The sequence below is a fragment of the Drosophila suzukii genome, chromosome 3, assembly GCF_043229965.1.
Source record: "Drosophila suzukii chromosome 3, CBGP_Dsuzu_IsoJpt1.0, whole genome shotgun sequence".
Taxonomy (NCBI): Eukaryota; Metazoa; Arthropoda; class Insecta; order Diptera; family Drosophilidae; genus Drosophila; species Drosophila suzukii.
In genome coordinates this window covers 65,437,731-65,451,931 of record NC_092082.1, presented here as the reverse complement: position 1 = coordinate 65,451,931, position 14,201 = coordinate 65,437,731, and the positions used below count along the sequence as shown (strand labels likewise).

At 39.8% G+C, this 14,201-nt stretch overlaps 2 protein-coding genes and 1 non-coding gene across 3 annotated transcripts; 1 reads left to right on the top strand and 2 right to left on the bottom strand.

The window, feature by feature from the left end:
- The first annotated feature begins 5,776 nt into the window (after positions 1-5,776).
- TRNAA-AGC (transfer RNA alanine (anticodon AGC)) lies at positions 5,777-5,849 on the top strand. The gene has a single exon. It is a non-coding gene; the product is annotated as a tRNA-Ala (tRNA).
- Positions 5,850-7,804: 1,955 nt separating this feature from the next.
- Positions 7,805-8,898, bottom strand: nxf4 (nuclear export factor 4). The gene has a single exon (XM_017076392.4). The coding sequence runs from the start codon at positions 8,809-8,811 to the stop codon at positions 7,975-7,977; it is 837 nt and encodes a 278-aa protein (XP_016931881.4). The 5' UTR covers positions 8,812-8,898; the 3' UTR covers positions 7,805-7,974.
- Positions 8,899-9,795: 897 nt separating this feature from the next.
- Positions 9,796-10,938, bottom strand: LOC108011283 (uncharacterized). The gene is made up of 2 exons (XM_017076389.4): positions 10,779-10,938; positions 9,796-10,636 (listed from the first exon to the last, which is right to left on the bottom strand). Exons 1-2 carry the CDS (start codon positions 10,885-10,887, stop codon positions 9,906-9,908), a joined length of 840 nt encoding a protein of 279 aa, XP_016931878.3. The 5' UTR covers positions 10,888-10,938; the 3' UTR covers positions 9,796-9,905.
- Between the last annotated feature and the right edge of the window lie 3,263 nt (positions 10,939-14,201).

Genomic DNA, 14,201 nt, shown 5'->3' with positions numbered 1-14,201 from the left:
TTTGAGTTGTATTCCGATTGCATATTAAATTGATTCATTTCTTTTTGGCCGTTATCCCCAATTAACTCAAGTGTGAAGGAATGCTTTTTGCGTATCTCTTGAGTTAGAAAACACAATTTTAGGCAAATCAAGAAAAGGGTTTCTGATTTTTAGATAGATAAAATATGTATTTATGACCTTGAACGTATTTAAAACGTAATTAAATTGTAAGAAAAAAAGAAATGGTTAAAGGAATGATTAGTATGAAAAAGAACACTTTCACTAATAAAAAGAGATTTTACAATAACTTTGAATGTTTATGTTTCATGACAGGCATATGACTGACATATGTTCTAGATCAATCGTCTTTAATACGAAAGTAGAGAATATATATTTTATGTTTTAATGTTCTGTGCCCAGATGCAATGCCTAAAGTTGATAACCTTTGCGGGGGATTCGTCCTCCACCCTCACTTCAATGCGTCAACGTCTGTGTCTGCTTCGCTTGTCATGCATTTTACGCATGAGAAAGTATTTTCAGTTAACAAGTGCGAGGGTTGAGCCGGGCTCCGCAAAAAGTATCCCCAATGCAGAAGTGCACGAGGAAAGCCCCATAAAAATAAATCGAATTGGGGCGACGGGAGCGGGTTTGTCGTCGGGATAACAAACGATGCTCCATGCCAACGGAGTGGGCGGAGTGCGGTGGAAAACGCAAGTTGGGTTTGTTTATGGCGCGATACGAATGACACGTGACTGGGAGACACCAGACAAGCACCGGCAGCGCCAGACGCTCGCAAAAATTATGAAATTTAGCGCAAGCCGCAGAGCTGGAGTTGCAGAAAAAATACATTGTACATGGGTCTCACTCTGTGACAGCTTTGCCATATCGCACCTGCCGCACACTCCCCATCGCAAAGGGAAAGGTAGGGCAAAAACTGACGGCCAATGCGCTTAGCACTTTCATTTCGTTTGCTGCAAATTGCTTAACCACAATGCATATGTATGCAAAGCGCTGACGCGTAACTAGCACTGAGAGAAAATACGGTTTATTGTAGGGAATCATTCCAGATATTTAGTAAATATTTCTGTAACATGATTGAAGGGATGGTAAGGAATGCGATATTTTATAATTAATTGCTAGCACAAACTCGTGATGAAAATAAAGTATAGCTAATACCGAAATTATTGAATCGGTGTGGAAAATCCTACCAGGATTATTTTATAAAAATCTTTTTTATAGCCCTGCAGAGGATTTTATGATTTCAGTCAGAAGTCCGTCCGTTTCTACGCAAACTAGTCTCTCAGCTTAACCTTCCCAAAAGCTTTATTTTTATTGCATGTAATATATAAGTCGGAACGACCCGGATAGGACAATTGTATCATATAGCTTATATAGAAATAATCAAAAAAATATTTTTTCGAATTGTAAAAAAAATTATACCTTTGGTGTTTGTTGACATATTAACTTCTTTTCTTGGGAATATCATTTTTTTAATATTTCAGAATAGCGAATAAAATTTATAAAAATCGGAGGACTTTATCATATAGCTGCCTTGGCAACGATCCGATAATAAATGTCAAATCAAAACAAAGACCGTTATATATCGTTTTCGGTAAGCATATACGGTTGGTAATTAAAATGGAACATTATCTTAAAATTTCTGTTATTAGTTTTTAGTTTTCTAAAAATCAGGAAGCTCTGTACATACATAAAATGCTCCCACGGGAACGACCTGCAAGGGTATAGAAACTTCGGCTTGCCGAAGTTAGCTCCCTTCCCTTTACCTTCACCCTTACCAAATATTGATTAAATCAATCCAAAAAGGGTTTAAATTTCTTTTTGTGTTCGGGCGGATGATGGTATTAGCAGTGTGGTTTTTTCTTCAGGCAAGTGTTGCAAGGTGTCGCCAGCAGCTGCTCGGCTCAATCTAGCTGCTAACGGTTTAACGCTTTGCTGCCTTTTTCCCAAGGTTTTTCAGGCCATACATACATGGGTGTAAGCTTATGGCTCTCATTTGCAGTAGCTAGGCAGACAGACAGGCGAGAATCATCTAATGGAATAACAAAGATCTTCTTTTTTGACCAGACATCATAAAGGTCCTTTCAAAAAACTCAAAGCAATTACTTAAAGCTTCGGTATGAAGTGCCTTCGATCTTCAAAGCGGTCGATTCCATTCCGCATTCCCATCTTATTATATATTTTGATTTATTTTCCCATCGGCAGGGTTCTTTTTAAACGCTTGATTTAATTTATTTCCCATTCTTTCTCTCTACAAAGTAGGCAACAATTTTCTAGGCAATCCCCGTTGAAAGCTCACATGGTCCTGCGTATTAAGTATACGCATTTGTGTAGGTGTCTGTAGGCTGATTATGACCGTGTTTGCATTTCCCATCCGAACCTTTTATGCTTAAAATGTGTAAATAGGAATACAAATCTAGGCGATTTTGAGTTTTTTGTAGAAGGAGAAGCAGCTTAAAGCTGCACAAATTGATTCGTAAGCCCCATTCCCATTTGATGAAAAGCATTCATACAAAAATCTGTTAAATAAATTACCAATCAATTTAAAGCCGGAGAGTCCTCGTTTTCCCACATGTGGTGTTTTAATAGCTGGTTAGAACCCACATTAAACACTATTTGCTTTTTCTGTAGAAACCCAATAAGCACAACACAAGTTTCCTGCAATCAATTACAAAAGTTGTTAGTAAGTTTAGTTCCTTTAAACTTTCTCGATGGCTGACTTTTACGCCACTTAAGGACACTCTTGACAAATCGCTGTAATCGTTCTTGATTATTATTTGGTCAGCTGGTCAGTCGACTGCCATCAATATTGTTTGCCTCAGATTTTCTGGTTTATGATTACGGGCGGTGATGATTTTTTGTTTTCCGAGAATATTGTTCATATTGGCTTAACCTTTCATTTTACTGCTTTTTTCTGCTCAGCTCTGTGCATTTCCCCAATGAATTTAATGCTAATGTGCAGTATTTTATTGCTCGACAAAGCAACATTGTAAGATACCTCACAGAAGTTTTTGATTTCGAAACCTAAACAGTTTGTGAAATTGAAATTCATACTGGGCTCAGTTTATTTTTACATATTTGTAAAGGTTTGTAAAATGTTGTGCCTTACAAATATTGATGTTCGGTGATATCCTTCATAAGAGTCATATTTTCTCTTCTTGTACCCTAGCAAAATATTATAGAGTTGATCTTATAAGGGATGTGTTATTCTTAATTACCCATAAAATGGCCCAAAGGCAGTAGTTGGATGGGCTGGTCCCCTGCCAGGAAACGGAAACTTACCTGTCAAATGCAGCGAGACTTGAACTTTAGCCTACCACACGCACACATTTGAGCCACCCAACCCCATTTCGCAACCACAAAGCCACTCGCACTTCCTGTTTTTTGTTGCCATGGGCCACAAAGTCAAACGCCGCATATTGAACAACATTTGTATGTCAGTCGTCCGGCGTCCAAAGTGGCAAATCGAAACTACAGTGGTTTTTGGCCGGTTTATGGTTTGAGTTTCCCCTATTTGGCCAAATGTAAATATGTCCGGTCACCTCCCAGCGATTTCCCATTCATTGGAAATGTAACAAACACGAGAAACGAATGTCAAATGCCAAACACCGTTCTATACCCTGAAATATTGAGATGGCCATGATCTGTCGACGGAACAAGTGTCAATTTGATTAATTGAACAGCGGGCTGGGAAGTTCCCGCTGTTTTGGCCAAGATGCTATCCCTGATCCTGCGAAAATATTCCCGACAATGAGGGGAACATATATCTTCTCAGAAGCGGTGGTGGTCACGGTGGCCTTGGCAAAAAAATTCAATATAAAATGTTGCATAATTTTTCCCATCTCTTTCGGGCACCCTTTTCGGATTGGCTAAAACGGAAATGAATTTTTCCGCTTGACCCAATTCGCTCACGAATACATGTGTATGTACTCTGTTGTTTGTGTTTATTTAAGCTTTAAGTTTGCCTGTGTTGCGGTTATTTTTTCGTGTATCTCAATTGAACGGGCTCTCGAAAGTGAAGAGATAATTTATGCTAAAAATGTTGAAGGTGTTAAGTGGTTGATGAATGGTGAAGTGCCCCAAAGTGGGCAAACAAATAGCGCCAGAGGTGGGTGTCAAAGGATCAAAGCAATGGCTTGGGCATTTTAAACCGCCAGTTTTGTCAATGGGTAAGTTTTATATAACAGCATTTGCGGGCTTTCCATTTGAACCATTCTTAAATTATACGCTATTTGGCAGCAGCCACTCAGCTGGCTGGTTCCACAACTGATATATTGTCATTCATATGTTGTGTCAGCAATTTGTTAGCTTTATGGCTCGTGCCACGCCCCCAGTTGTCGTCCCCAAAAAGCCAGAACGGCTGATCGGGAAAAAGTAAAAGGAACGGAAAAGGGAAAACACAAAACTTGCATACATAAATTGTATTTATGCACTCCGCACTCCGCACTCTGCGCTCTGTCATTTCCTGATTTCATCGTTTTTATGGGGCCCTCAAAGAACGCAAGAAGAAAACTAAAATCAATACATTGCAAATACTTTTCCGTAAAAGTGAGATTGCTGAATAGCAAAATGGTGAGATTTGTAGGAAATCGAAAGCCCTTAAATCACTTTTGAATTTAAAGACATTGGTTGTCTGTTCAGTCCTGGAAAGCTTTTTCTGACTTGGAGTCCTTGGGAGGTAATGCACATTCTATCCATTTGTTTAAATCTTGAATACCAGGCCCGGCAGCTTAAACTTGTATTTTCTCTGGAAAAATGGAAATTCATGTGAGGTTATATTGTTCAATATTTTAAATTCAGGCAACTAAAAGTTAAGTAAAATCGCCCCTAGAAGCTTAAGCATATCAAATCATTCAGTTAACAGCTTTTAGCACGAATACTGTGACAAAAGTTTAGCTCACAAAAAGATACAACTCTTGAAAAAGCTGTGGGACTTTAAGTTAGAAATGTAAAAATGTAACTTCATTACAAAACGAGATAGAACGCTATGGTCTAGTGTTTTCCCTATTAGATAGCCGATACTGGATGGAGATGTGCAGGCAGCAAAGCGACTTTTTCCGAGATTGCTGGGTGCTATTTAGCGGGGATTACACAATTTGGTCATAGCTTCTAAGAGTATAAAAATGGTCAGATTTAAACAATTTGTAGATAGGTATTGAATGATCAAAACAAAATTCCATTTACACTTTTACAAAATTTTTTATATGTGGGCGCCAGGCATATTTGACTGTGATAGAGGCTTCAAACCCTTTTTTTCGCAAATACTGTGTCCTTTAGGCAATACCTTAATTAGTTTTTTAAGAAAAATATTAATTATTTCAGGGAAGTAATCATTTGGAATATTTGTAATTTCACAAAAATATATAAATTGTTTAAACATTTTTAGCATGACCCTAAAGAAATTAAGTCTTTTAAGCTTCAAAAATAAAATTTTGCTAAAAGCGTTAGGTAAAAAATTGAATCTGGCTTAAAACATTTCCCCTAACCAGTTTCCTATGCTGTTGTTTCTAAGCGCCATAAACTGGTCTTACCGTTGTTGCATTATAATGAGGCAGAACCTTTCACAAAAGGTGCACAACGAAGTTAAATTGATTTCGAATCAATATGCGTCTTTTCATTAAACACATTAAATGCTTTTAAAGTTATATGTTGACCAAGCGGAAAGCTATTGATCATGGTCATGAATAACAAGCGACGAATCTATTTATAGAGCTCTTGCTTTTGCTCATAAAATCGAACCGTAAGTCTTTGCAGCACCGAAAATCAGGTACCGTTATATGGGGATGTAGCTCAGATGGTAGAGCGCTCGCTTAGCATGTGAGAGGTACGGGGATCGATGCCCCGCATCTCCAAGGATAATTATTTTTTTTATTTTTTATATTTTTTTTTTCTAACACTTAATGTATTAACACCCTTAAAAACTATTTAAACTACCCCATATATAGTTGAAGAAATATCGGCATGATCGGATCTACGGGCGATATGGGGAATAGATCAACCCCCGCTCGGGTAAAAATTATATGTTTTATGTATCTTATTAAAAAATTTTTGATTTTTAAGGAATATAAATCTCTAGGTCCTATAGTTTCCGAAATCACAGTGTTCACACGGACAGACGAACATGGCTGGATGGACTCGACTAGTGATCCTTTACTTTATGGGGTCGGAATCATACCTTTTTATTTAGCAAGTAAAAATATTTGAATTTCAATATTATTAAACTTAATATAATTGCTAATAATATACATTATTTTTAGAATCTACTGAATGAAACTAAACATATGCTTTAAAACTTGAAGTTGACAATTCATAAATTTGTAGACCAGAATGCAGACCTCAAAGATACTTAGAAATACCAGGAGGGAAATAAACTGATTGAAAGTAAAATATAAATACATTGGTAGTTACTTTCTATGTGAGCTTGTGGATATGGAAAGTTTTATTATAATCATTTATAGATATGTACTTTGAAAGAACAGTATCATTTAGCATTAGGCGACCTGCGGGAGTTGCCTGCCCGGTTGACCTGAAAAAAGTGAGCGTCCAAACCGCAAGTTGAAGTAATTTCTACTTAGCCGCAAATAACTACGGCAGCATAGAAGTGTTTGAAAAAACGGAGAGGAAACTTTGGAACGCCTCAGAAATTAAAATAAAGTGCCAAGAAAGTGAAAAGCGAGTGGCCCATGCCCTGGGAGCAGCATCTTGAAGTTGGCCAAAGCCAAAGCCCGGCCATCAGCGCCAACTTCCGTTTGGGCCAACACCGCACCGCAGCAACCACTTCTTGTTTCCATTACTTTTTCCATTCTCATTCTTGCCCTTGCTTTTACACGACAAAAAATGCATTTATTTTGAAGATCATGCGTAGCATTTCATAATGAAAAGAAGAATGTACGCTACAGTCGCCACAACTTTATTTATATCCTGAATAATTGTTCAAATTCTAAAAACGTGCACATAGTTTCCAATGGTAACTCTATAGCCATTGATTGATAAATTAAACGCATTTTAAATCGAATTTGGATTTAAGATCTGTATTCTTTATTTTAAGTATACGGCTACTATATTTCCAGAGATTTGGTCATGCAGGAATGTAGGAACCTACATGCAGACACACAGAAAAAAAACATACCAGAAGGATGTGGCTAGATTGACTTAGCAATTGATCCTTATCAAGGATTTGTATACTTTGAAAGTACGAAAATATATGGTTTTTAAACATAAGTAACTTAGTCAGTTGGTAAAGTTCTTTACCCATATTTCAAAAATATATTAAACGTCAAGCTGTTTTTCTCAGTGTACCCGGTGCCTGCGGTCGGCGTGGAAAACTGTTGCCAGTGCGTAGGCGTTGTGTCCACGTCTCTTTTAATAATTTGTAACTCATTTTGCACTCGGGAAACTAAATAACGACAACAACTGCAGTAGCAGCGGTAGTGGCAAACGTTTCACCTTTTGAGCTTTTGCTTCGGCCATGGGCAAAACACAAAGTGAAAAGTAAAAAGTTCTATGCCAAAAAGTCGCCGAAAAGGAAACTTTTCTTGGTTTCGAGTAAGGACATTACATTTGGGTTAACAGGCAAATTACGTAATTGAAGTGACCTAAGAAAGAGACGCTCAAGTGTGTGAAAATGCCAAGACCGCGAACGGGTTGAGTAAAATCTCTTGTACTTTATCCGCTATTTTCAAAGCTTTTTGGCTGATACCCGAACATATAACATATATAATGTTGTGACAAAAAATGGTAGGTTATTGAACGTACATGTTGTATTTTCATTGCGTGAGCATTTTAATTGATATGACTGTTATGCTTTAAGTATTTTTAATGAATTCAAATTTATGAGAAATAACCAAAGATAACATTAACTTATAACGCATAAATAACGAAAACTGCACAAACGCGATAACAAGATAAGTCCACTCAAGGAAAACTAAAGCCACTGGAATGAGTTCTTATGACATACAAATTCGTCACCAAAATAGATTAAATGTAGCGCATCACAGGGATATCATTGAGAAACTGCAGACGTGGCCATATACTTAAGACTTGGCCTTCGTAAGCAGGCGGCAGAAGATTTCTCTCGAGGTTCAATGCGACGAGCGGAAGATATTGGAAACCCCGCAATACTTCAAGGTTAGTGATGTCATTGTTTTTCAGAGACACCCATTGGAGCCAGGGAAAACGCCTCTCCGATTGCCTGAACATCCACAGGGTGGTCAGGTGGTTCCGGTCCAGTATCAGATGCTCCAACTGCGGCAAATATTGCTCCATAATGCCGACAGCCGTGCTCATGCAGTTCTGCTCAGCCAGGGCGCAGAATTCCCCACGCCAGGCCTCGTCCATGTGGAACAGTGTGAGATCCAGGCTGCGCTGCTCAGGATCGTACCTTTCGAAAATCACACGTTTCAATCGCAACTTGAAAGCCGAGGTAATCCGGACCGAGGGCATCCGGTCACTGACCTTCAACCACACGCGATTATCCAGCCTTCCACGGCGGAACAAAGCACTCGCTACGTTGTAGCTGTCCACGTAGAATGTGAACTGGGCGCCTGAGTCCTCAAGATCGTCATACTCCCCGCCAGAGTGCTTATAGCGAGGGTCTAGTTTCATCGGGTTCAAAATCCTTCGAAGGCGTCGCAGCACTCGGTTGACGGACTCCCGACGATCGCTGCTGAATACAAGCACCCGATACCATCCATAAACACTCACGGGAAGGTTGGCCACAGGTCTGGACTCGTTCTGAGATGCGTAGCTCTCTGATCTCGGAGTGGAGTGGCACAAAGGACCTTCAGTGGAGTTTTGTCGAGGTGTGGAAAACATTTTTTGCTCTCCTTAGAAAAACTAAACTACGTACTTATTGACTGACGAATTGAAAACTATTTAAGATTGAATTTTGACATCACACGAAACGGAAACTATGACATCACGTGCTGGATGTTTCTTAAACTTATTTAAAGTATGAAATAATAAAACTGTTTATGCGTTCTTTTAACAACCAAGAAAATTTGAAACTCAAGATGGAAGCTTAAACACGCCATCGTCGCAAAATAATGCTGCCAGATAGCTGAAAAAATATTGTAAACGTAAAATAGTTTGTTATTGGAACGTTGCGCCAAAAATCCACTGTAGGAAGTATGTAAGATTCATGTAGAAGTATGTATTACCCCTGTAGAAAGCAAAAGTTCTGTAATCAGACGCTAGAGGTCGCATGACGTAGATTCCTTTGCTGTAAAACAATCGATAGCACAACCGAATTTATCAGTTGGTTGACAAAATTTTAAGTCCTGTTTAGCTATATTATACTTAAAGTGGTTATTCCACGGTATTGTTCGGTAATTGCAAAATGAAAAACACTAGTTGATTTCATATTTTGTAAATCGCTAGTTTCAACTTTTTCAATGTTATATCTAAGTTTCAGATATGTCGAACCTGTACTGTTCTGGCCAGCAACTGATGCTGCACCTTAATCGGAATTTGTTTTTAAACTAGATGAAATGCTTAGATAATTAAAGCTAACCTAGGTTTTAAAAGTAGTCCTCTACAAATTCTTGCACTAATGACGTACTTTCCTAACAAGTTTTATTGTTAAGAACGGACTTGAAATGTTTTCTATACATCTACGTATGTCTTTATAACTCTGCATTTTTTTGTTAACAGATAATGTTTGAAGTTATTTAAATTTTACAGTGTAGTCGATGCTATCGATACTATTAAAACTTCAAAAATTATGAACAGGGCTTTTAATATCTATTGATTCTGGCGAAATTATCTGGTGGATTATACCAACGCTTTTAAAGGCAACATACATTTTTGGTTTTCTTAAGTTTTATTAAAGGACACTAAGTAAGACGCACAACGAAAAGATTATTCATTTGAAACTGAAAAAAACTTAATAAAGAGAAACGATTCTTGATTTAAATTATAAGAGCCTTGATGCTGTAGAAGATCACCAGCATCGTTAGCACTCCCTGGGGAATGTTGAGTGTGGGTGCTGATGATCGCTTTTTAGGGTAGTACACGGTTTTCTTGGACAGTAGGATCACTTGGGGCTGTCCAGCACTGGGGTGAACAGCGGGGGCAACCGGAGCGGGAGCTGGAATAGCCACAGGAACTGCAGCAGGATGCATGGCTACAGGAGCAGCAGGAGCGACTGCAGCTGGGACGGGAGCTGGAGCCACTGCAGGAGGGGCAGCAGGAGCAGCAGGAGCAGCAGGGGCAGCAGGAGCAGCAGCAGGAGCAGGAGGTCCTGCCAAGGGAGCAGGGAACACCGGCAAGGGCTGCGGCATCACAGGAACGTGAGCAGGACTTGGGGCAATCGCAGGAGCTGGCTGGTTGGCCTGCTGCAGCGTGGGACAAATCAGATGCTGCGTTTCCGTGTAGGACTTTGGATTGTTGGGATTGGGTTCCCGGATGGTTTGCTTGTAGCATCCATTGGCATCGGGGGTGCCGGTCTCGATGACGGTCGTCTTCCTGGAATCTGGACGGGCTGGTTCCACCACAGCAACGGGAGCAGGGACACCTGCAGGATAGTGGTGATGGACGACCGCCACCGGAGGAGCAGGTGCGGCAGCTGGAGCCTGATGGGCCCTGACCGCAAGGGCGCCTAAAGCTCCTCCAGCTAAAACTCCACCCGCAAGACCCAAGCCTATAGAATTACAGAGATAAAGGCATAGAAATGTAGAGAATTATAGACTTAGCTGTGTTAAGTGTAATGTAATATCGAAATTTTAACTCTAAATTAAAATGTATTGCACATGTAATGGGATTTTTTATATCTAACGACTCACCGAAGGACCGCTTACGACCTCGTTTTGGAAGTGCTTGGCTAAATGGCATTAAACTCAAGCCGAGCAATGCCACCAGGAGAAAGACTTTAACCAGATTGCGATTAGACATGGTTAGATAACGGAAAACTGGAATCGTAAGATATAAGTATTTGGATAAATCGGCGTTCAGACGTAGACTGATCGCAGTCTTGTCTCGCTTGAGTCACTTGATCGCTGGCAAAGAATGTTGTTTTAACTTTGCAAATATTTACACAGTTGTTTTGGAGAAGTTAACGAAATTTGTCGTACGGCATATGTTTATGACTCGCTTTAATTTAAATTTCTGCGGAACATGAAACGCCTATTAACACGCTTGCCGTCTTATACCCTAAGGTGTTTGTACTGAGAACACTAAGAGATTGTATAAGAGTGATTCCCGGAAGCAAGGTTAAGGTTATTGCCCAAAGATGTTGATAACATAAAATGCAATTCATACTTTTACTCATTTGCACACCAAATTTAATATTCAATTGAATTAGTCTAGAAATCGACTAACGCACTTGTATTTTATTGTTAATTTAACGATAAATAAAATATTAATAAAAAAAAGAAAGCACGCACATTTGTAGGTATACATGTGCAGAAATTATTTTCGAGTTCATTAGTTTTCAGCCAAATGAATGTAATTTTGGGAGGAGGAACTTTCACCCGTTAAGCTCATTTTTTATCCAACTGCCAAAAGTCATAACCACACCAGAAAGAAAAGAAATACATAATGGTCGATCTAAAAGTGTTCTTATTATCCCGTCTCAAAGTGGTGTGATTTGGGGCGAAAACATGGACAAAAAAAACCAAAAATAAAATGGAATCCGAAAAAAAAAGCAAACGGTAATTGTTTAATGAGTGGCAGTCCCTCGGCCGCCCTTTTGAATTCCGTTTCTTGAGTATGTTGGCCAAAATTTCAGGCGACAGGACCAGCTGGCAACACGGTGGTTAAATCCGGCATATGGCACGTGAGGGTCCATTTAATTTTCATAATTTTTCAGCCACAACACGCAATTTGGTTTGTGTTAACACTCGAGCTGGGATGGCTTGCCTATTCCGCCTGGCCATTGCTATTGATTAAATCGGCTTAAAGCTTTGACTAATGATGACAGAAGATTTGGCTGGAGAACATGAGGCGGCAGAGCGCATAATTCGTTGGTGGAAGCTGCCGAGTCATGGGGCAACTGTTTCGGTGTCGAAATGACCTGCATCAAATGTTTCGCCATGAGAAATCTCCAGTCATTTGTATTCGGGGGATTTGCCGGCAATTTGTGAGACGCGACTTTAATTCGCTTAATAAATATTTGCTTAGTTTCTGGCTCGCTCAGGTTTGGTCAGTGGAGGTATGAAAAGGGCACAAGGAGGCGAGATCTTCTTCTCCTTAAACACAATGGACAATTGTCAATTGCAGGACATTCCCTGGCTTTTGGGGGTGCGACACTTGAGACCTCTGGGCGACGATAAATCATTCCTAGAGCGTGACACTGGAAGAAAATAACCTAAAAAATGATTTTAAAAATTTATTATCAATAAGATAATGTTTGCATTACGAATAATCTTATTACACACACAAAATTGTAAATAACAATTCAATATTCCCATGGTAGTTTTTTTTATCATATTTATTATGGAATAATGTCAATTTGATATAGAAGAAGAAAGAAAATAAGAAGATGGTGACCAAAATTACTCTGGGTAAAGGAAGGAAAACAAAATTTAAAACTCAGTACATTGGAAATAGAGACCAAGCCCGATCAAAAAAAAAGACTATTAAGAGTTTAACATTTTTTTGATATTTTATTTTTTGTAGAAACATAGACCTTATAACTTTTTTTCTCCGTGCAGGATGACGACGAAACCGTCAGCGGCAGGAAGTGCCAGGATATGCGGCCAGGAGGCAGTGCAGCTCTTCTTTCTGGCCGTTGATGGACATCTTGGGGCCAGGGACCTCTGTCGAAAGTCCTCCCTTCCTCCCAGGGATAATGATGCGCAAATCGCTGGCAGTCATCGCAGGCTCATCCTCCGGATCCGCTCCGTTCTGGCCTGCTTTGTTTCATGTTGTGGTGGCTTGCTTTTAGTTGCCTCTATTATCCTTAATGCGAGTCACTTTGTTAGAAACGTCAGTGGGCCTGCAAGCGCCATTATCGTCATCGTGCTGGCTGGCGAAAAAATATGAATCGGAAAATGTGCAGACACGCCGCCTGCCCGCCGAAAATGCACGGGAATAAAGATAAAACATGACAGGCGGTTCACATCCAGTCATTTATAAAAGGGCCAGCGGCAGTTTATCATCCCGTGGCTCGGGATCTGGGGCTGTACTGGAAAAATCCCTCAGCGTTGCGGATGAGAAACCACCTCAGCAGGCTCGAAACCTAATGAAATAATTGTTGCGAGCTATTTACAAGCATCTAATTCCGATTCGATGGCGAGCCAATAAAAATATGCCATAATTATCCAGAACCCTGGCTCTGGCCAAGATAAACCAGTCCTAGACGGCACAGGCTGCAATGTTAATGACATAATTTAAAAAGCATTTCATTAATAGCCGATGTCGGGGGCCCAGGGGTCTGCGAGGCAATTAAAATGTGCACAAAGAAAGCTTGTTCGAGGCCGGATTGGAAATTCAGATGCTGGCCAGCCCAGAATGTTAATGGTAATTAAAACTGATTCGCATCGAATATGGGTGAATAAGTTGGAGAGCTGGAAGTTGGAAATTAAATGTCCTCGTTAAATAAGTCCCATGGAATTCATTTTCAACTTACTTACTTTCCTTTTCTAAGTATAAAGTTTGCTTCCTAATTTGACTGATTTTTTGTGAGGAAGTTTAATTTAAATCGCTCTTTATTTTAAAATAGGTTTCCAAGGTTCCAAGACTTTCCCAGATTTTTCTATCTGCCAACTCCGCTTATCTTGAACTTTGGCATCGTCTCCGCGGCTACTGAAATATGTTTTGGCTATGCAACCCCCGATGTCCTGGCCATGTCAAATCATTTGTATATAATTCACATCCTTTTGGTATTCGGCCTTTGTGCCCAGTGGAGTGATTTATGGGCTGCTCTTCTTTCTGCCATGTTTGGAAATCTTTCTGTGTAAATACGCCAGCAGCGGGACACATTCCAAATTGGTCCGTGCAAATTGTTTGCCTCAGCACTATTATCCTTTTCGCAGGATGTCGCTGCTGCTCGCTTTTTAGATAATTGCTGACTTCCAGCATTTCGGCTGGTGAGTTATTCGATTTCGATACGAAAATTTGATATTCCGACCACATGCTGTGATTAAATTGTGGATGCCAGCTCCTTTTGTCCCAAGTCACTGCTCCAGGAGCTTGTTTTGTAATTGAAAATAGTTTTTGGCACTGATGAGAGTGCACAGGGGCGTGACTAAGATTGCAATTGTTGA